The sequence below is a fragment of the Psammomys obesus genome, unplaced genomic scaffold (assembly GCF_907164565.1).
Source record: "Psammomys obesus unplaced genomic scaffold, mPsaObe1.curated_primary_1811, whole genome shotgun sequence".
In the NCBI taxonomy this organism is placed as follows: domain Eukaryota; kingdom Metazoa; phylum Chordata; class Mammalia; order Rodentia; family Muridae; genus Psammomys; species Psammomys obesus.
Window position 1 is genome coordinate 4,379,920 of NW_026596131.1, and position 22,103 is coordinate 4,402,022.

At 44.0% G+C, this 22,103-nt stretch overlaps 2 protein-coding genes and 1 pseudogene across 2 annotated transcripts in view; 2 read left to right on the top strand and 1 right to left on the bottom strand.

The window, feature by feature from the left end:
• Apoh (apolipoprotein H) overlaps positions 1-3,647 on the top strand; it is a 13,604-nt gene extending 9,957 nt beyond the window's left edge. Inside the window, exons 7-8 of the mRNA XM_055592636.1 lie at positions 1,232-1,429; positions 3,494-3,647. Of these exons, the coding sequence (XP_055448611.1) occupies positions 1,232-1,429; positions 3,494-3,549 (254 nt within the window). The 3' untranslated portion in view covers positions 3,550-3,647. The remainder of the gene's footprint in view (positions 1-1,231; positions 1,430-3,493) is intronic.
• Positions 3,648-7,026: 3,379 nt separating this feature from the next.
• LOC129665648 (60S ribosomal protein L36-like) lies at positions 7,027-9,895 on the bottom strand (annotated as a pseudogene).
• Positions 9,896-14,177: 4,282 nt separating this feature from the next.
• Positions 14,178-22,103, top strand: part of Cep112 (centrosomal protein 112) — a 382,050-nt gene continuing 374,124 nt past the window's right edge. Inside the window, 2 exon segments of the mRNA XM_055592186.1 lie at positions 14,178-14,216; positions 20,415-20,524. Coding sequence (XP_055448161.1) covers positions 20,419-20,524 — 106 coding nt within the window. The 5' untranslated portion in view covers positions 14,178-14,216; positions 20,415-20,418.

A 22,103-nucleotide genomic window follows, 5' to 3' on the forward strand; every position in this document is an offset into this window, starting at 1 on the left:
CACACACACACACACACACACACACACACACACACACACACACACACACACACACATCTGTGCTTCATCCTCAGTGTTTCTGGGTTAGTGGAATCTGGAATGAGCCCTGAGAACTTTCATCTTAACCAAGTCGCTTCTTTTTTTGAAAAAAAATAAATATATTTAAGACATGGTGTCAGCAGCCTGAACCAGGCTTGAACAAGGATGACAGCAATAGTCACGGAAGTGGGACACTTCACAGGGCCTCAGCCCTAGACAAAGAACTACGCACATGTAAGTGCTGCTGAATGTGGGGGAAAGAGTCTTCCCAGGAAAGAGCCTCCCCGCCCCTGCCAGTTGCCTATCTGATACCAGGTGGTCAGCTCTGAAATTATTTACATACAAGTAGAACTATATGTACCAGTCAGGCTGAGTATATATATATACATACATACATACATACATATATGTAAAACAATTAAAGAGGCTGAAAGCAATGGAAAATTTCTTACATTTTTATTGTGCGTGTGTCTGTGTGTCTGTGTACATGTACCACGACCCACTTGTGGAGGTCAGACTACAGCATTCTGGAGTTGGTTCTTCTGCGGTGTGGTCCCGGGGAAGGGCATTGAACTCAGATTATCAAGCTTCGTGGCGAGTGCCTTTATTCACTGAGCCTCCTGAAACAGGATTCATTTGTGAGCTGTCAGCAGCTTTCACCCATGGTGGTTAGCTGATGGGCATATTCACTCCATAAATGGGATCTGAGCGCAGATCAGCTCAGGCTTAGATCAGGCTCTCTATCGCAGAACCCAAGAGTCGCTGCTGCTTTGGCTGGACGCCGTTACTGACAGGCAGACACGCTGACAGAACATCTGTCATCAGTCAGTCACATTGGCATCACCTGTCATGCGTTTCTTAGCACCCTCTTGTCTTGGCCTATTTATCTCGTTGTGCTCTTCTACTGACTTAAAAGTTTACGTGCTTTTTTAAAAAATTGTATTACGCATTTATCATTTTGTGTGCGTGCATGCATATGTGGACCCACATACATTGTGGGGAGGTCAGAGGACAGCTTGATAAAGTTGTTTTCCCTTCCACCACGTGGGTCCTGTGGATTGATTTCAGGCCATGAGGCTTAGTGGCAGGTGCCTTTCCCCTCTGAGCCATCTTGCTGGCCATAGGAAGCTACATCATCTTTAACAAAGATTCAGTCGACAGTTGTCTTGACTACAGATATCCTCTCTTCCAGCATCCTGCCAAATATCGGTTAGGAAAGCCACGGTACTATACCATGGACAGAGAGTGAAGATCCAGGAAGAGTTTAAGAATGGGATGAAGCATGGTGACAAGGTTTCCTTCTACTGCAAAAACAAGGAGAAGAAGTGCAGCTACACTGAGGAGACTCAGTGCATAGATGGCACCATCGAAATCCCCAAATGTTTCAAGGGTAAGGCTGCTGTGGACCATTAAGTTAGATCATCCGCTCCGCCCTCGCCATCACCAGCATTTAAATTGCAGAGTGACAATGGGAAACTAAATCTATTTGGCTACTGGGTTTTTAAAAAGATGTGTAACGGGAGAAAATCAGATAAAGGAGAGAGCAGCTTATATAAGCTTTTTGGCTTACATACTTTTTTCGCTTTCCAGTTCTTTTCATTAAACCTTGAGGTTGTAGATTTCCTGGACGACCCTTGAGGTGAATTATGCCATCTTGTGTAATTACAAGTTTAGTGTGAAAAATTAATAGTCAAATATTGAATAATACAATAATTTATGACTTCTTTATTCTACAGTTTAGAGAAGCAATGATCATGATGGTAATTAGCCTATGGATCCAGTATTATTTTTCTTGCCATCAGAAATGCCCAATTTCAAAAGAATTATCATATTTTTGGTTGTGAGCCTAGCCTTTAGTGGCTGAGCCATCTCTTCAGCCTTTGCGCGCGCGCACACACACACACACACACACTATTTAGGGCAAAGTTTGAGTAGAGCAAAATCTGTTGAGAAAGATGCCAGTGTGATTGTGTGAGATTCAGAAGTTGACACTGATTGGCGTTTAGAACCAAATGCTAACCTAGGCTTCAAATTCAGGGCTTTTGTAGGGATGAAAAGCCAAGAGAGGCTGGAGTTACTGTTGGTGCCAGGATTATAAATTCTCCAGACACATTGGCAACTATGTATTGACAGCTGGGGAGACCATAATTGCGAATAGATATACCGGGGGCGGGCAGTGGATCTGAAAACTTATTACCTAGACAGAGAGGGAGATGTAAACCATTGATAAGACATACCTCATAAGGTGTGTTCAATCGATAGAAACATTTTTGCTTTGTGTGTGTATGTATGTATAAGTGATAGCGTGTGTGTGTGTGTGTGTGTGTGTGTGCGTGCTATGTATCGTGTAGGTACGTGTGCCTGTGTTTACACGTGGAGGCTAGAGAAAGACGTCTCCAGCCCTCACAAAACTGGTGTTATGGGCATTCGTGTGTGGTGGCCGTTCTTTTTTTTTTTTTTTTTTTTTTTTACATGGGTGCTGGGATCTAAGCTCAGGTTCCTACACTTACACAGCAAACACTCTTATCTGCTGAGCCATCATCCCAGCCCCAATTAATAGAACTATATGCACTGCATGGGATAAGTGTTCAACCAGTGATGTTTTCACAATCACAAAGAGTCAAGACCCTGCTGAATAAGCTGTTATTGCCAGAAGACAGATCGTGGGCGGGGGAGATGGGCCAGTAGGTAAAGTGCCTGTGGCACATGCGGGAGGCTGATGTAATAGATCTCAGAGCCTATTGGAGAGCTGGGCTGGGTACTGAGCTTACATCCCCAGGGCTGGGTAGAAGATCTGGGAGGTAGAGGGTAGATTTCTGGCACTCACTGCCTAGCCAGTCAACCAGTGAGCACTAGATCAGTGAGAGACCCTGTCTCAAAAAAAAAAAAAAAAAAAAAAAAAGTAGATAGTGATAGAGGAAAACATCCAGCATTGAGGTCTAGTTTCCACATCATGTACACACACACACACACACACACACACACACACAGGCAATAAAAGTTAGAAAAACCCTAGTGAGATGTTAAATACAAAACTTACAAAGTGCAATAGGCTTCATACAAATCAGGAGAGAAACTACTAGAAGGGATTAATTTAAAAATCAGAGTTGTTTTGCTCTATTTTTTTTTTCAGGCTTATTTTCCTTATAGTCTTCAGACAGAGGTAGAGCTCTTGATGCCATAGGGAATAAATAAAAGGCGGATATGATTTTTTTTCCCTTTTAATCTTGCCTGTCAGAGTTATATAAAACCTTTCATTTTCTCTTCTTGGAAATAAATGGCTTATCCTTACCCATTTTTTTCCTTCCCATCAGCGGCACCTCACACTAAACGGTTTTATTCCTAGAATTAAATTTATTCAACACATGCATAAGATGTATTTGATTTGGATGAGCTATTTAGAAAATCTGAGAAATGACTGTCTCTCTTGTTGTCTTTTTCCCTCCTCCAACAGAGCACAGTTCTCTGGCTTTCTGGAAAACAGATGCATCAGAAGTGAAGCCGTGCTGAAGTCATTTTCAGAATCAAACCTGAATATCATATTTGTATCTCTGCTCATCTGAGAAATCCAAGTGAAAAGGCAAAATAAAGTTACTGAATTGCCTCGAGCATTGCAGCGTGACTCCATATGGCACTGTGGTTTTAGCTAAGAGATCCAAATACCCGAAACATCCTTGATTCCTGGCTGTGAAGTAGGAAGCATAACAATCAACAGGGCAGCCCTGTTACAGTATAACACTTTTTTACACACTGGTTCATTAACCTCCAAGCCAGTATTATCTGTTCACTCCCTACGATGAAAGAAAAATTGCCAAGGATGGCTTAGAAATCTATGCTGATGATGTAGTAGCTACATAATTCTTGTGCTTCCTTGAGTTTGAGAATCATGGCCACAAAAGAATAGGAACAGACCCTCTGATCCACAGAACTGGATGGGAATCCTTGGTGCTATGTTTACATGATGCCAAAAAAAAAAAAAAAAAAAAAATTCTCCCCTTACTCATTATCATTCTAACATCTGGCTTTAGCATCCTTCCTCCAGGTATGTCCTACTCCTTTGCCCTTCTCTTTTTCTGTTTTATCTGTGGTCCAAACTTACTTAAGGCTCCTTCCCTTCTATATGCTTGCACCTAAGTAGCTGCGTGTTGCTGGAAGCAGAGCAAAAGTCACAATCATGCTGATAGATCCAGTTTAAATTCACGAATGCACCAGGTGTAGGCCCTCATGTTCTGTCCAGCACCTCCACCATCTGTCTCCGGGCTGCTCACACCCCTACTCTCTACAGTGGCTCTTTCTGTCCCCCTGCTGTCACGTAAACAAACCTGCTTCAAGCTCCTGCTGCTGTGCACAGAGCTTTGCGTCCATGGCCCAAGGGGGTCCAGCTACTTGTCAAGATGTCAGCGGAAGTTTGTATCACCCACATGGCACTGCTCTCCCCTGCACGTAGAACGCAAGAGCCACAGGGAAATGGAGCTTGCACCAGGGTTCCAGAGACCAGTCAGTTGGGCCAGACAATGTGTAGTAGGGTCGTATTCCCTGTGTACTGATCCTGAGGAATCGGTGTGAGGAACTGTCAGGGTGAATCCAAAGCTTTAGCCTCCAGGATCGATGGAGATGGCAGCAAAGTGGCATGTCCACTGAGGAAAGCAGCAAACTCCAAGTTGAACCAAGGAGAAGTTACATGTGTTGCAAATGTCATGGCCACAGGGAGGGGAAGCCCCAGCTTGTTGGAGCTCAGAATAAATACCATGGGTTGGGAATGGTGGGTGAAAGTTTCAGAATTTAACCTTTACCCTGCTGGATTTTGTCCTTCCTTCAGACCAGTCTTTTCTGGTCATTCTTTCATCCCTCCCTACCGGAAGGAGAATATTTAGTTTATGTTGTAGATTGTGTTTAACTTTCTTCTTGGTTTTAGAGCTCACAGCTAAGACACTGCTTTAAGTCTAGGAAGAATTTGCACTTTGAGTTTTTGAACAATATTGAAGGTCAAGACTAGGGACTTCTGAAGCTTAGATAAAGGCACTTGATGTTACGAGAGTTGGCTTGAAATTTGGGGGACCCAGGAGTTTGAGAATGTTACCACCAGGATGTGAAATGGCTGTGTGTTTGAATGCTCGTGGCATAGTTTTAGAGGTTTGCAGACTCTTTGGGAGATGGGGCCTAGCATACAGGAGGAGGTCAGAGAAGGCAAATTATGGAAGTTAAGTTGAATTGGGTTCTCCTGTTGTCACATGAACAAGCAGGGGCCTTATACTCCTGCTGCTGTGCACAGAGCCATAGGGTCACTCAGCCTGGGCTTCCCCACCTAGACTGTCTGAGATCCCTTTGAAACATGAGTATAAAGAAGGCTTTCCTCCCGTATATATATTTTGTCTGAGTATTTATCTGCAATAAGAAGAAAAGTGGTGAACGCCTTTAATCCCAGCACTCGGGAGGCATAGGCAGGTGGATCTCCGTGAGTTCAAGGCCAGCTTGGTCTTCAGAGTGAGTTCCAGAACAGCCAGGACCACACAGAGAAACTCCGTTCTCCTCTCCCTCCCCACCAAAAGAAGATGATGATCAAGAGTGTTTTAGTCAGAGCCAATAATATACAAGTGGCACTTTGTCACCAGTGTGTTTTCTGCAAGAAATGTCAGAGAAACACAAATGTCTGTTGAGCATAGGATACATTATTTCCCTCGATTTTACCATTTTACATTGCATGAGCTATCCAGGGCAGTGCTGGAGAGCTTGCCCTGGAGGTGTGGGTACTGAAGAGCTGGCGGGCTGACCAGCCCAGGTCCAGATCCAGGGTTTTGAGTTGGCCCACTCCAACATCTACCTCATCAATAGACCGCTGGATCACACAGAAGGGTCAGTCCTACAGATCCAAAGCTTCAGGGTCTCCATGACACAGGGCAACAACAGGAGTTGAGTCCCGGTGAGAATCTGGTACTGGTGGTGTGGCAGAAGCCAGAGGCCTCAAACCAGACCTATGAAAATTTGCAAGTAAAGATGTGTGGACAAAAGGATACACCGTGAGACACACTGTGACACACTCAGATTCCACAAAGGAACGATTTTTATGTCTTGGTTTGTTTTATTTTATTTTTTAATTTAATGTTTGTTTTGTTTTATTTTGCAGGGAGGTTGCAAGGGCAGAGGGCAGATAGGAAGGGAAGGGGAGATGAGTGGGATTGGGGTACATGCTGTGAAACTCACAAAAAAGCAATAAATAGTTTTTAAAAAGCCAGAGTCAATCTAGAAAAAAAAAATCATTCACAGAAAATTTCTGGATTTTCAGCAAAAGCAACACCCAAGATATTCATTAACCTGCCCGTAACCAGGGGCAACTTGATTTGTACATTTTCCTTCATTACCTAACTAAATACATAGTTTCAACAGAGCCCATTTACAGTTACTAAGACATTCTAAATTCTGAGTCCATCTCTCCTTCCTAAAACATTACAGCGATGCTCTTTTTAACTTTTATTGTGTCACGTGTCCTAGTTTTGTTTCTGTGGTGGTGCAAGGCAGCCGAGGAGAGAAGGAATTTATATTAGGCGACGCCCCTCATTCGAGGAAGCCACAGTGCCGGGGTCTCCATACAGAGAGAAATGAGCGCATGCACCTTTGCTTGCTTGTTTGCTCCACTTAATACCTCTACTTTCGCGTAGTTCAGGACTTAGGGAATGGTGCCAACCACTGTGGACTGGGTCTTCCCACACCAAGAGCTTAAATGAGACAATCCCCACAGACATAGCCCCAGGCCACCCCAGAGCAGATAATCCCTCATGGAGACTCTTCCCAGGCACTTCTAGGCTCTGTCCTGTTAACAAGTAAAGCTGACCTCCCAGCGCTGGGCAGACGAGCGGGGAAGAAACACTTTCTCAGGTGGTCATTTTGGAGCGGGAAACTTCTTTAGCTCCATATTTTCAGGTACTTTCTTCTCCTCTTCCTTCTCCTTCTTCTTTTGTGCAGCACAGTGTCTTTTGGGGGGAGGGAGCATCAGTCCTTCTTGGCCTCTGCCTTCCTCCCAGCTGCCAGCACGTCGCTCAGCAATTCCCGCTTCCTCTTGGCAAGGATGTGCGGATGTGCGTGCCCACCCTCTTCTTGATGAACTTGAGCGCGCGCTTGTCCTTAGACTCCTTGAGCAGCTCCTTGGCGCGCCGCTGGTAGGGTGCGAACGCCGCACACCTCCCGCCTCCCTCACCACGTCCTGCACGAACGCGGAGTGCTCGGTGAGGCGTCCGAGAAGCCGGCTGTGCCGCGGCTTGCTTACATTCTTTGGTCACCTTGTGGCCCTTGTTGAGGCCCATGGCCATGGGGTAGCGCAGGCCATGGCTGCTGATCCCTGATGGCGGCCGAGACAGGAACAGGTACTTTCTTTTTTACACCCTGCAGGGCCATCAATGAGTAGAGTCTTGTCCTTAAGTCTCCATTTGTGCTGTTCTGGGACAAAGTGCAGTTTCTCTTTTTTTTCAAGCTAGTTAAAAAGTTTTAAAATTATATATATATATATATAATAAACTATATATATAGTTTGGCCTTTCATCATGTGACCTTGTTACCATGTGACCTTGCTACCTTCATCTAGTTATAGTATCTTTTAAAAAATAAATTACTGGCTCAGCAGGCAAAAGCACTTGCTACCAAGCCAGGCAATTGGAGTTTGATCCCTGGGACTCAGGTGGTGAAGTGAGAGCACTGACTCCCAAAAGTTATCCTTTGACCTGTACATGTAAATGGTGACATCTCATGTGCTCATGCGCGCACACACACACACACACACACACAGAGAGAGAGGATAGAAAACTTTTTCTATGTGTTATTGCTGCCTCCTAGTGGCATTTGTTAAGTGTTAGAGTTGCCTAAAGGACCAGAACTGACAGACTGACTATATAACACACACACACACACACACACACACACACACACACACACACACACACGGGCACATATATGCAAATCTCCCAATGATGACGATGAAGATGGCAGTGATGGGATTTATTAGACTGGCTTAAAGGCTATCCCCTGGGTACTCCAGAAATGGCTGTCTTGTGACAGGCTCTCTCGTAAAAGGCTGAGAATTTGGTAGTAGTTCAATCCAGGCTGGGTATCTCAGCCGTCCCATTCCGGGGCTGGAGTCCTCGAAGGTTCCTGGAGAGCTGCTGGTCTTTAGTCTACATTGCTGGAGAATTCGGTTCTAATACAGGCTAAGGAACACCTCAGCAACAGGACAGATGGACTTTCCCAGGGAGAATGAGGGCAAGCAGGTAAAAAGCAGTTTCCTTCCTCCAGATTTGGGCTGGGTGTTCCTGCTTTAAATCCCCAGGCTAAGGAAATCTCTCCCAAGCATGCCCAGCAGCATGAGCTTTCATGCACCGCACAGACAGTCAAGTTACCAGCCAAGACTAGCCATTGTGCTAGGTCCTGGAATGTTCACAAGAGACTTGGAGAAGACTAGAAATTGAAATGTCTTAGTGTCAGATGCTGAGCAAAAAGTTCCAGATGTGCCATCTCCATCTTGCCAACTGCTTGTAAGGAAGTTAGAGGTGTGTAAACTGGATTTCTGCCTCAGAACCCAGATACTCAGACTTCAGAGCTTCAGCCTCTGCACCCTGGCTATAACTCTAGTTGAGTTCTGATTTTTCCCCCATGCCTTTCTGGAGTAACTGTGCTTGAAAGTGGGGATTTTTTCAGTCTAATGGCCCACGGGTTGGCAGGAAAGATTATTATGCAAAGGAGACTGGAGTGTCCTGCTGATTGGTTGCTTCTTCATTCCGGCACTGCCAGGGTGAGGTGAGGAAAGGAAGCAGGAACAGGCTTTTTTTAATTTTTATTTTTTATAACCCTTAGCATAGTTTCCCCAAAAAGTTGGGTTGAACAGCTGAAGAATGGAATGCTGAATATTGCTTAGTTCTGGCTTAAATTAGGGAAGTCAGAGTCACTATTAAAGGCAGTGACCTTTTCAATTGTTATGAATGAGGAAAATAAATATGCCTTTTACTCCCTGTTCTCTTTAAACTTCACTGGTTTGTGGTGTAGCTTACACTTTTGTGGTCTCTAAATAGAAAGCTCTAAATCGTTTCCCATCCAGTTTAAGGAATTTACTGGTTCTGGGGCTAGTTTGATATTTATCTCTGATATGTTTATAGAATAACACAGGAATGAATCAGTATTTATAGATTGCTTCCCATCTAGATAGTTAAGTCATCCAAGATTTCCCTCTAATAGTTTAATAATAAAAAATGGTGGAACAAGCAAGATATCTCAGTGAGTAAAATGTTTGCTGACAAGCTTAATGACCTGAGTTTGACCCTTCCAACCAAGTGACTTCTACAAGTGCTTTGACTGCCAAACAAACAAACAAACAAACAAGCAAAAACAGAGGCAGGGGTGGCAAAGAGGGGAGAGGGTAGATAAAGGTAAGAAAAGCTAAAAAAAAAAAAAAAAGTGGTGAATCATGACTAAAATTTGATTGTACAAACTATCAGCTTTACACAAAAGTATGGAATATAGAGCTATTGATAGCTAATTCTTTTTTAGATGTGAGAAGATCTTTGTCAACCTATCTGTCTTAGTTACTGTTCTATTGCTGTGAAGAGACTCTGAGAGCAAGGCAGCTCTTATGAAAGAGAGCCTTTAATTTGGGGCTTGTTTGTGGTTTCAGAGGGTTAGTCCACCATCACACTGGTGGGGAGCACGGTGGCAGGCATGGTGCTGGAGCAGTAGCCAAGAGCGTTGTCAGTAGGCGGAGAGACTGGGCCTGGCAGCATGGGCTTCTGAAACCTCAGAGCCCACCGCCAGTGACACACCTCCTCCGACAAGGCCACACCTCCTAATCCTTACCAACAGTCCTCCAGCTGGGAATCATGTGAGCCCACGGGTCTATTCTCATTCAAACCACCACACTAGCTTATGTTGAATTCCTCAAAAATGAACAGAGAGCACAAGAGATTCTACTAGAATCCAGGAGACTGAAAACGGCTAATAGGAAACATGAGCGTTTTCAAAGAGTAGAAAATGACAATTAAAAAGTAATACTATTTTTTTAAAGATATAATTTGCACAGATCCAAAAAGCTGCTAATGTGACTCTGACACTTTCATAGACTACTTTGTGTCTTACAGATTTGAAAACTAGTTTAAAGAGTCATTTGGGGAAAGCCTTAATGATGCTTTTTTTTATTTTTTTAATGTCATTGAATTCTCTTATATAGGCTGGGGAGATGACTCAGTCAATAAAGTGCATGCCCTGAAAGCACTAGGGCCTGAGTTTGATCCCAGCATCCATATAAAAGCCAGATGCAGTGACTTGTAACCCCAGTATGGGGGGTATGTGTGGCGTGGGGCAGGAGGTAGACAGAGCATCCTGGAGGTGGCTGGCCAGACAACCACATCAAATCTGAAGTCTCAAAAAGTAAGGTGGAAGGTGGAAAGTGATTGAGGAATGCACCTGCTTCTGATTTCTGACCTCTGCACATACCACACACGTGTGTGTGCGCGCACACACACACATACCTGAACCCACACGTACATGAAATAATCTCTTTCTCATTTGTTTGATTTTGTTTTTTGAGACAGGGTTTCTTTGCGTAACAGCCCTGGATGTCCTGGAATCACGTTGTAGATCAGGCTGGCCTCAAACTCACAGAGCTCCACCTTCCTCTGCCTTCCGAGTGCTGAGACTAAAAGTGCACACCACCACACCTGAAGAAATAAATCTCTTACATAGCAGTAACTGAGAATACAAGAAGACTTTTATTACAGAAATATTGTGAGAGCCAGAATTAGTAACTGGAGGACAAAATTAAGCAAATTATGTTATATCCATACAGTGAGATCATAAGGCCATGTTTAAAATGAGTGTCTAATGCATACATAGGAGATTTGAACATATGAATAAGTGCATACATGCTAATCCTGATTACTTTTTAATGGTAAAATTGTGATAATTTTCTTCTTTGAACATCTTAGCATTTTGCAATTTATCTATGATAGCATGTATACAAAATCTGAAAAAAAAATGCAGTTGAAAATTGTTAGTTAAAACTCCATTTCTGTTTATAGCTAATTCTTATTCTTGATAAAGAATGGAAATAATTGATAGTCCACTACAGTGACTCAAAGTCAGTAACATTTGTTTTTGTGTCTTGTATTTTTCAGTGTTTACCATTAAGAGTCCTTCAAAATGATGAGCCAAATTCACATTCAAGTTTTCTTTCTGAAACCTTGACCTCAAAACATTGAAGAAAGAAAAGTGGGCTATCATAATTCTGGTCTACATTAATATTTTCCAAGAGTTATTCTTGGAGAGATTTGAGGGTAGATATTAAGGGAGTCAAATTTCTTCCCTCATTTCCTCTGCAGTGAACTTGACTTGATCACATTTTTTCTTTGTTCCTCCCCCCACTTTGGAAAATATATGCATGCGATGTTTGCACACACAGATATGTGTGTGCCTGAGTGCTGAAATCGGGAGACTTCCTTGGTCATGCTCTGCACTATTTATTGAGGCAGGTTGTCTCATTTGAACCCACAGCTCATTCAATTTGTGCAAGTAGCCATTTTGCTATGGGGATTCTGTCCCTGTCTTTTGAGTGCTGGAATTACAGATGGGAGCCACATCCACCTGGCAAGGGATCTGAACTATGGTCCTCACGCCCAAAAAAAGCACTCAGTTACCCAGTGATCTATGTCTGCAGCCCTTGTGTCTTTTTTTTTAAATATAATATCTAAAAATCACATGTATTTATTGGCACCACACAGTGTTTTGAAATCTACATGCAACATGGACTGGTTAATTTGAGCAAATTATCATATACATTACTTCACATATTTATCCATTTTACAAGAATGCCACAGCAATATGCCTTGAGTGGAATTTTCAAGAATACAATGTACACACTGTCCTCCAGCCAAGCAAGATGCCCCAAATAAAAAAGGTCACGGGGTGGGGGGAAAAGATGGCTCCTGTCCCACCATCATGAAGGAGGAGGCCAAAAAAGGTGGCAAATCCTCTGAGGAAAAGCCTAAGAAGCATTGGTCAAGACATTCACCCCAAGAAAGACCTCGCCAGCTCCGGCTGCAACAACAAGATTCATCCACTATAAGCGGCTCAAAGCACCTCCTGTGATTCAGGTCACTGAAACAGCTGTCTGGCTGCTTAAGAGTACCCACGAGTGTAGGGAAGACAGCAAAGCAGGAAAAGAAGGTAAGGCTACTAGCCCGTGCCGAGAAGAAAGCTGCGGGCAAAGGGGGCGTCCTTCTGGCAGGAGTTAATATGGTCAGTAACTTGGTAGAGAAAAAGAAAGCTCTGCTCTTGGTGATTGCACACGAAGTAGATCCCAGTGAGTTGGTGGCTTCCTGCCTGCCTTATCTCGCGAGATGGGGATCCCCTACTGTATCACCAAAGAGAAGTCCAGGCTGGGGTGGCCGGTCCGCAGGAAATCGAGCACCACTGCTGTCTTCGCAAGACAAAATCGCTCCTCCGGCTAAGATGGCGGACCCTATCAGGACCAATTACAACGACAGATACAATGAGACACACCACCACTAGGGTTGACAATGTTCTGGGTTCAAAATCTATGGCTTGCATTTCCAAGCTGGAAAAGGCAAAGATCAAAGAACTTGCCATTGAACTACGTCAATCTGTACACTGCTAAATTTTCTGTACATAAATATAATTTAACAAAATGCCCTTCCAAAAGTAGAAATACACAGCTATTGCATGTTGTCACCACATTGGACTCTTGAATTTCTTGTTCCTACTTGGAAATCTGCATCCTTTGATCAGTAAACTCCACGTAAAACCTACGTGTGGTCTCTGAGACCAGTTTCATTTCTGCATACGTAGGTTTTACAGTCTGATTCTCAGTACAAATGACCTGGATTGTGGGTCATTCCTCAGCCGTGTGTTCGAATATGCTTTTGGAAACGAAATATCATTGAAAGACTTCTGCATTCTTTCTTTGCTGCAGCACAAATGGCCTCCGAAACAATGAAGCTACTGGTGTTTCTTCCAGTGAGGTGGATTCCAAAGGGGCACCTTGAAAAGCGTGCGGTCTCCTTCTGGAAGCGGCAAATAACCTTAAGGAAAATGGAGAAGGTGTTTTAAGCTGTACTAAGGTTAGGTCTGGCACCACGCTGAGTGCACCACAAAGATTCCGCAGAAGGAATTCTGTTGTGAACTTAGATGAAAAACTGGGTTTCATACAAGGGAGTGCTTTTGCAACTTAAATTTTGTTTCTGTTGGTATTTTAAAGCACACAGTTGAGAGCTTCCAGAAACATAAAAGATCAAAAACAAAACAAAACAAAACAAAACAAAACAAAACCCACCATCACAGCAATGTAGTCTTGCCCTGAGGTCCATGACACTTCCCGGGAAGCACAAAAACACATGCCCTACACTTGATGGTACTTTTTTGTACCGAGTGGTAAACAGAAAGCCTTTTCACTTCAGTTTAGGACCTGGCGGGGTTCGTGTTTTCGGACTCACGATGGTTCCAAATGAGGAACGAAAAGACAGTGCCCCTGTCCCGAATAATTCACCCTCATTCTCCTCTGTAATGGGAGCTAAGAGGGGTGGAGTCCGCCTGCTTCACGACTTACTCAACGGTGACGTCCGTCCAAGCAACGGACGGGCTTTCCTGTGGACCCTGTCCAGTAGCTCATCGCCTTCGAGTTTTTCTCGTCCTTTCCCCTCAGTCTCCGAAGTGTTCAGAGGCTACTGAGCAGGAAGCAACAGCGTCCCCACTGCAGTCCGGGGGTCACAGGAGATTAAACCTGTAAACGGCTAAGGGCGGGGACGGGAGACGCCGCGAGCCCGGCGCTTGCGCAGTGGGCTGGACAGTTACCATAGCAACGGGGCGGCTCGCCGCGGCCCTTTTCCCGGACGGTGGGGGAAGAGCGAGGTGGGAAGTTTCCGTCCCTCGCTCTGAGGACGGCCGGAGAAGGGCGGAAATTCCCGCCCCCTCGGACGTGAGGGACAGTGATAGACAGGACCCCGAGCGTCGCCATGGCAACAGCGTCGCGCGCCCGCGGCCGCTCGAGGGGGCGGGACGGGCGAGCTCCGTAGTCCCGCCCCCGGTTTGCTGGACGGCCGCGACCCAGCGGCCCGCAAGGATTTGAAACCGTTTGTCTGTGGCGGCGGGCGTCGGCGGCCGAGCGGACGGCTTGCTTGTGGGGGCGCCAGGTTCTCTCTCTCTCTCGTTTCTCCCATCATTAATCCCTTCCCACCCCTACTCCCAGGTTCCGAGTGGAATTTTGCGCGGGATGGAGCCCCCGCGCGTGCGAGCTGGCTCGGGGAGGGGCGTCGCCCGCAGGCCCGGACCCGCGCTTGGGGCCTGTGTGGCGCGCGCGCTGGCCGAGTCAGCAGCCAAGCGATGGCCAGGGAAAAGTTCTCAGTAAAGTTTGGTCAGGCGGCGTGGCGGGGCCCGGAGCCCTGAGGTCGGGGCTTGCGGTGGTGAGAAGGGATCTGTGTCCTGGAGGAGGCAGGAGAGCGGCCTGGGCTTGGGTGGGTCACGCAGGCGCCGCTCCCGGGGCTCCCAGCCGCCGAGGAAGTGACCTCTGCAGGGAACCGGACCGCTGTGGTTCTCAGGTCCCCTCAGATCTGTCAGAGGAGCAGACCTGGACTGCAGGCTGCCTCCGAGAAGGTCGTGATGAACAGGGGGCTTGCAAGGACCCAGCTCGGAGTCCAGGACCTTGGGGGAGACCTGCCGTGCTTGTAGTGATGCAGAGAACAAAAAGTACTACAGCTGGCCCTTGTTTTGTGCTGGAGACGGGGTCTTACTGTGTAGACCTGGCTCACCTCGAATCCGCAGAGATCCACCTGCCTCTGCCTGCTGAGTCATTACAGGCCGTGTGCGGTCCCCCTCATGAATATGCTGGTGTTTTTAGGACTTGTCTTTATTGTTTAAAGATAAGTGAAAGTAAGGTAGAAGAGGCAAGCTAAATGCAAGTGAGCTGACCCCAGTGCTCAGTTAAGTAGAGGGCACGATAATCTGTGCAGTATTCAGGTCCAGCTGGTTGCCTACCGGACTCAGGTCAGGCCCTTCACCCCACTAAGCCCCGGCTTCCGACCTGGAGCGGACAATGGAGATAGTTCCTGTCAGGTTAGGTGCACCGGGATACAGTTCTAATGCCCACAGCTGTGCTGGATGTGTTCTGGGAAAGCGCCTGTCAAATAATCATAATCATAATCATAATCCAGATGTGCAGCCTGCAAAGATCGTGCTCGGGTATCCCTTGTTGATATGTTGACATTTCAAGTCTTCAGTATTACTCTCCACATATATTTAACCTGTAATTTGATGGAACAAGAAGCATTTTACACAACTTTCAGGAATATGTCGTGTGTGGCAGGGTGCGTGCTTTACGTATGAAGTGCGTTCTTAGCTTAGCAGTTATCTCTTTTTCTAAGGCTGTTAATATTGGTGGCTTGCTTTTGTTTTGCTGACTTCAACGGCAGCTAAGCACCCTGAGGTCTTAGCCCATTCATCGCAGTCCACAAAGAAACATTTTGTAAAAAGGCAACCCTACTGAGTTTCATAAAAGACACAGGATAAATACAGGGTATAAATACAAGGAGAGCCACTCAACTTTTTTTTTTTTTCCTTTTGAGGTAGGTTGTGTATGTGGCAGTCACATTGTAATTGGTATCAGTGAAAGCCGTACTATGAGAAATTTAATCCTAAACCAGACAGAGCTTTACTTATTTCTCATCTTCAACTTTTTGAGACATGGTCTTTTTACGTAGCTCTGGCTGCCCTGGAACTCATATAATGCAGACCAGGATGGCCTCACAGATACGCCTGCCTGTGTCTCCCAAGTGGTGGAATCAAAGACATGAGGACCATCATGCCTGGCCCTTATTTTTCAGTTTTAGGAGCTTAAATTTGAAGTTCTGATTGATAGTATAAAATACCTTTTCAGTAGCTAGACATTATTTGTGTGCACAACATACTTTGTGTAGCAGGGATTTCTTCAAATATCGAAGTGTTTATATTCACAAACGCGTGTCTGCGTGTTGTTGAATAAATAAGGGCAAGGGAAAACGGTCTTAGCTTTGACTAAGTATTGCGCGCCTGCACACAGATTTGGAGGTCAGGTTCAGCTTGATCTCAGCTGTCTTCAGGAGCTGTCCAGCCTGCTGTAGACAGTCTCTTTACTATGACCTGGGCTCCCTGATGAGGCTTAGCTGGCTGGCGAGTGTGCTCTCAGGAGCTCTCTGCCTTCCCAGTGCTGGAATTGCAGGTGTCGCCCCTGGGCCTAGCTTCCTAGGTGTTTCCTGGTGACCGAGCTCAGGTTCCTCAGTGAGCATTTTCCTGACTGAGCTGTCTCCCAGTCCTGTTCTTAGAATATGTACCTGTTTCGATTATTACATGTCCTGATACCAATTCAGATAGCCTACTATTCAAATTAATTTTATTATTAGTCGGAGATATTGCTGACTTAGTGTAAAGGGCCAAGTGGTCAGATATAATGGACGTAAGAGCTAGGGATTTCAGAATTTTAATCTGGGATTTGCTTAATTACATGGTTTTGGTGAGTCATGTACCTGCTGAATTTTAGTCTCCTCTAATATCAAACTGTAACGATTCCACAAAGGTCAAAGGATTTATTGAGAATTAGTGATTATGAAGAGTCTTTTTACTTTGGCCACAGCAAACAACAGGCTTAGGCAAAATTTTGAGTCCGTAGGCATGATGTGCAAGGCTGGAAGTACATTAAGGGGCAGAGCTGTGCTTAAAGTTTTGGATCTAGTAGTATTCATCGGTTTATTTGTCCATTTGAATAGTTGTTTTCAACTTTATTATCTAATACCCAGTATGATATCATACTATGCTTTATATATCATTCCGTACTTTTACAAAGCACATAACTGAATGTATCATAGGAATTTAATACGAAACAAACCAAACACAACTCTCTAAATCAAATAGTCATAAAATTAATTTAAATCAAGTTACTTGCTTTATTTATTTAGGTTTTAAAAAGTAGTTCATTAATTAATTTAGTTCATTATTTTTGTAGTGCTGAGATTTGAGACCAGAGCCTCACCTAAGCTAAGCAAATACTCTGCCACAGAACTACCTGTCCAACCCTGCATAATGTTTATCTTAATTATATCTTAAAATTGAAAACATATTCCTTACTCTGATACACAGAGAGCAGTAGAAAGGCCGTTTTTGGCAGATGGAATTAGGAGCATGTAATATTCCTGTTCTGTAAGGCCTGTTTGGTGTTGGGCATGAAAGCATTAAAAGCCAGTTATTAGGGGCTGGGGAGGGGCTCCATCTGTAAGGTGCAGTTCAAGTGCGAGGACCCGAGTTTGGATCCCCAGCACCCAAGTAGAAGTCGGGTAGGGTGGTGCATCTGTAATCCTAGAGACAGGTAGATTGCCGGTTCTCACTGGACAGAAAGCCTAGCTGAACTGATGAGCTCCACGTTTAGTGAGAGACCCTGTCCCAAAAATTAATGTGGGTCGTGATGAAAGCACACATGCAGAATTCCACATGACAGTGTACACACCCATTTAAACTTGTACTCACCCCACCCAACTGACAAAAGGCAATTCTTCATGCAAAAGTTAAACGTTGGTCTGTTTGTTAAGCAGTCAGTGCTTTAGTCTCTAACACGTGTTGATAATATGTGAGGTGCTTCCTAAGGTGTAAGACACGACCCCTGCTTTCCGAGAGCCTCTCCCAGACATAGAAAATACGGAAACGAGAGACAAGTGTGTGGTGAGGGCAGTGACACGTGAGCATGGTAAGTCTAGCTACCTTGCTGCCATTGCTGCGCATATCCGTCCGAAGATCTGTGAAGACCTTTGCTCAGGCAGCCTAGGCAAGCACTGGATTATGAACCTGGCTTTTCTATGTGTTTGTTTTCTGGAGACAGAGTATGTATAAATTGTCCAGGCTTGCCTTGAGGTCACCCTGTAACCAAGGTACGCACTGAGTATTCTGAGTAATGGCTTGTGTGATAGGTAAGGGATGGAGGGGTGTGTGTGTGTGTGTGTCTGTGTGTGTGTGTGTATGTAGGTGCGCGCACGTGTGCAAGTGTCTGTGTGCATGTGTGTAAAGGCTAGATTTCAACCTCTTTCTACCATAGCCTTTTTAAAATTTCTTTTTTCTTTTCGAGATAGGGTTTCTCTGTGTAACCCTGGCTGTCCTCAACTCACTCTGTAGACCAGGCTGGCCTCACACTCACAGAGATCCACCTGCCTCTGCCTCCCACGTGCTGGGATCAGAGGTGTGCGCCACCACACCCAGCTTCACCTTGTCTTTCACTGACCCTGGTGCTCACCTTCTGGGTAGACTGGGTGGCTCATGAATTCCAGGAGCCCACCTGCCTCTGCCTCCGCTGCAGTAGAATTTCAGACACACATGACCATGCCTGGATTTTTTATGAGCGTGCAGAAGATCCAAACTCAGATCCTCATGCTGAAGCAGTAAACTCTAGTAACTGAGCTATCCTGGGCATATTTTAACATAAGATACTTTGTTTCTGGTTTTGCCAATCTTACTTCAATTACATATTCAGTATATATAAAGAATTACTATTTTTAAAAGTCTAAGGGGAAATTGAAGAATTTTAAGATTTTGGTATACAGTTCAGTGAACTTTTATGTATGCACAGGCTTCTCGGTCTCTACTTCATTCAGCTCATGTGCAGAACAGTTAAATACCCCTAGCAGTTTGTTTTTTCTGCTGTTTGCTCTCTCTTCTCAGACTGGCCTTCACTGATGGCCTCTATGAACCATTGGCCGTTCTCACTTTTCTAGGACCCCATATCAATGGACTTAGCACGTAGCCTTCTGAAAAGGGCTTCTTTCACTGTAGTTTTTCCATGTTTTGTGTATCAAAAGTCATTCTTTGTTGCTGACTGCAATGTTAGTATGTGTTAGTATTACAATTTGTGGGCTGTTTCCACTTGATTTTTAAAGAAGTTACTCTAAGCACCACATTTCACACTTTTTGTGTGGGTATAGATTTTGCATTTCCTTTGGAATTTCTTTGGTCATCTAGTGAGTTCATGATTAGCTTTGAAAGACACTGCCAAACTATTTCCAGAATGTCGCTGTCATTTCACATTCTGGCCAGCAACACAGGAGAGTTCTGTGTTCTCCATCCTCACCAGCGCTTTACATTGCTTGGCTTAGTTTTGGCTGGCCTCGTGTGTTGTTGGGGTATTGCAATATGGTTTGGGTTTGCATTTCTTTAGTGACTGGTAACGTTGAGCTGCTTTTTATGCGCATAGTTGCCATTATCCGTATTTCTTCTTTGGTGAAGGGATTGGTGTTTTAAAATACAGTTTTAACTGACACATAGAAGTTGGACATGTTTGAAGGATTCAGGAATGTTTTTAAAACCATGTATACAACCTGCATCACAAGAGGGTAGTTGGCATAACCGTCACCTCAGATCCTTCATTATTTGTTTTCATCGTTACCACTCTCCTTGTGAAATATTCAGTTAATTGTTGTCAGAGAGATTGATTTTTGTCCCTTTTTTTATTGGATGGCTTTTATTATGGATAATGGTGAGTTATTCATATTTTCTTCATTAATACTTTTTCTTTATTAATACTTTTTCTGTGTTGGAGGTTGAATCAAGGGCCTCACAGCACACAGCACTGAGCCGTGCTTTCCCAGCCACTCATGTGCTATTGATAGAAGTGGTTTATGACTTAAGGATTTGCAAGCATTTTCACCCAATCTTTAGTTTATTTTCTCACTATCTTTATAGAGTCTTCACAGATCAGAGCTTGCTTGCAGGATTGTGTGCGCGTGTCAAGTCCAATATTGTGTATCAGTTTTATTGTGTGGATGATTCAATTTTACCTTAATCAAGTCATGGAGATCATTTCCTTTATTTTCATTTTTTAGACTTTACACTTCGGTCCTCTATTCATTTGGAGTTAATTTACGTATAACATAACATTAGTGCTACAGCATTGCTTGTTATAAAAATTGTTCTCTTTTATTATGCCTTTATTGAAAATCACAGGTCCATATTTGTATTATTTCATTTTTGTGTTTCTGTTCTCTTCTTTTTTGATCTATTTGTTCTCTAGGCAGTACTATAATGTCTTGCCTACTATAGCACATCTTAAAATAAGGTGCTGTTAGCCCTCCAACTTCATGCTTCTTCAGCATTGTTGCCACGGCTCTTGTTCTTTTACCTTCTCATATAAATTTTAGAATCAGCTAGTTCATATTTGGAACAAATATGCCTGAGTTTTGATTGGAATTTCATTGAATCTAGCAGTCAATTTAAGGAGGACTGTATTTAATTGACAAGTTTTCTTTAACGTATTTTATCATAGTTTCATGGCTTTCCTGATACAGATACTTGATGTGTAATTTTTTTAACTGTTTTACCAATAGGATTATGGAAACGGGAAGTGAAGAAGAAAAATGGGAGAAGCTGGATGCTGAATTTGATCACTTTGTGGTAGATATGAAGCCCTTTGTTCTAAGATTGCCCCACAGGTCAGGTAAGATTGTTTTGTTTGAAATTAGACTCTTGTTTTTGAGATGTTCTCGCTATGTAACCCTGGCTGGACCGGTGTTCACTATGTAGCCCAGGTTAGCCTCCAACATACAGCAATCTAACTGTCTCAACCTTCCCAGTACTTGGATTGTAGGCATGTGCCACCATATCTAGCTGAAATTAGATTCTTAAAATTAAAAATAATATTTAATCAAACCATTAATATTAGCTATTAATTGTTTTGTCGTTGCTGTGACAAAGTACCTGTCAGATGCAACTCAAGAACTTGTTTTGGGCCACAGCTGGAGGGTGCGGAAGACACAGTAGCAGGGCCTTGAGGCAGCTGGCCATGTTGAGTCTGCGGCCAGGCAGCAGAGAGCGAGGACTGCCGCTTCTCAGATTGCTTTCTCCTCTTTGTTAAGCCCGGGCCCTCCAGGCCCTGGAATGGTGCTGCACACGTACAGGGTAGCTCTTCCCTCCTAGTTAAAACTTTCTGGAGACGCCCTCCTAACACACCCAGACAGGCCTCTCCATGGTGATTCTGAATACCTTCAGTCAAGATCAACGGTCACACAAGTTAACTGTGGAAACAGAAATAAAGTCAAAACTCCCTTTTGAAAAATGTCCTTAATTCTATTTTGTACCATTGATTGTTTACTTTGAGCTGTTCTAGGCTAAATAAAAATTTAGTTATAGTGTTCTGTAAGCTTTGGCATTACTTTATGTCATATGTCACGACTTAGATACTTCCGCTTCTTCACTTTGTCTTTTCTTCCTCCTTTGGAAATGACTTCTATTTCATGAAGCCTCTTTTAACCTTTGATTGATTAACTGATAAGATCAACTGTGAAAGACTTTTGCTGCTTCCGTGCTTCTCATTTCTGTCCTCTTATTTTTATATTTGAAATGAGAATCTTTGTTTCGTAATAGCAACTTACAGATATTTAAGGGCTCAGAGGGTAGCTGCATAGAATTTAGGGGCTCAAGGTGACCATCTAAGCTTCAGGGGCATGTTATTGACTGTGAGGGCAATTCAGATTTGGTAGGTAATGAATAAAGGGGGGTGTGGAGTGGGGCCAAGAAGCTATGGCATTTATTTCTTCTAAGTTCTCATTTCCATGAGATGTCTGAGTGGACTTTAGATCTGAAGTGAGGCGCTGACGTAATGCCACAGACTTATTACATGGAACTGCACTGAGAGACAGAGTGTGCAGAGAAAGAATGCAGTCTCTGCTCAGTTATCGTTCTGGAGGCTGCAGCCTTTTCTTGAACTGTCTTCTTCTGCCTCTTTTCTTATCTTGTTGATTCTTAGCTTTTCCTTTCTTCCTCTGTCACATTTCAGATCTCATGGCTTCAAGTTCCATTTCTTCACATCCATGGCTGACTCCTGATGATTTCAAATAGTATGTAGGGATACATCTATATCACATCCTCTTCTGATATTCATTGCCTTAAAACAAACAAACAAACTTCTAACTCTATTTATTCATTTGTTCACTTTACATCTTAATCGTATGTAATCCCCATTCTCTTCTTCTCCTGGTCCTACCCTCCCTCCTTTCTCCTTCGTCCCCTCCTCTACC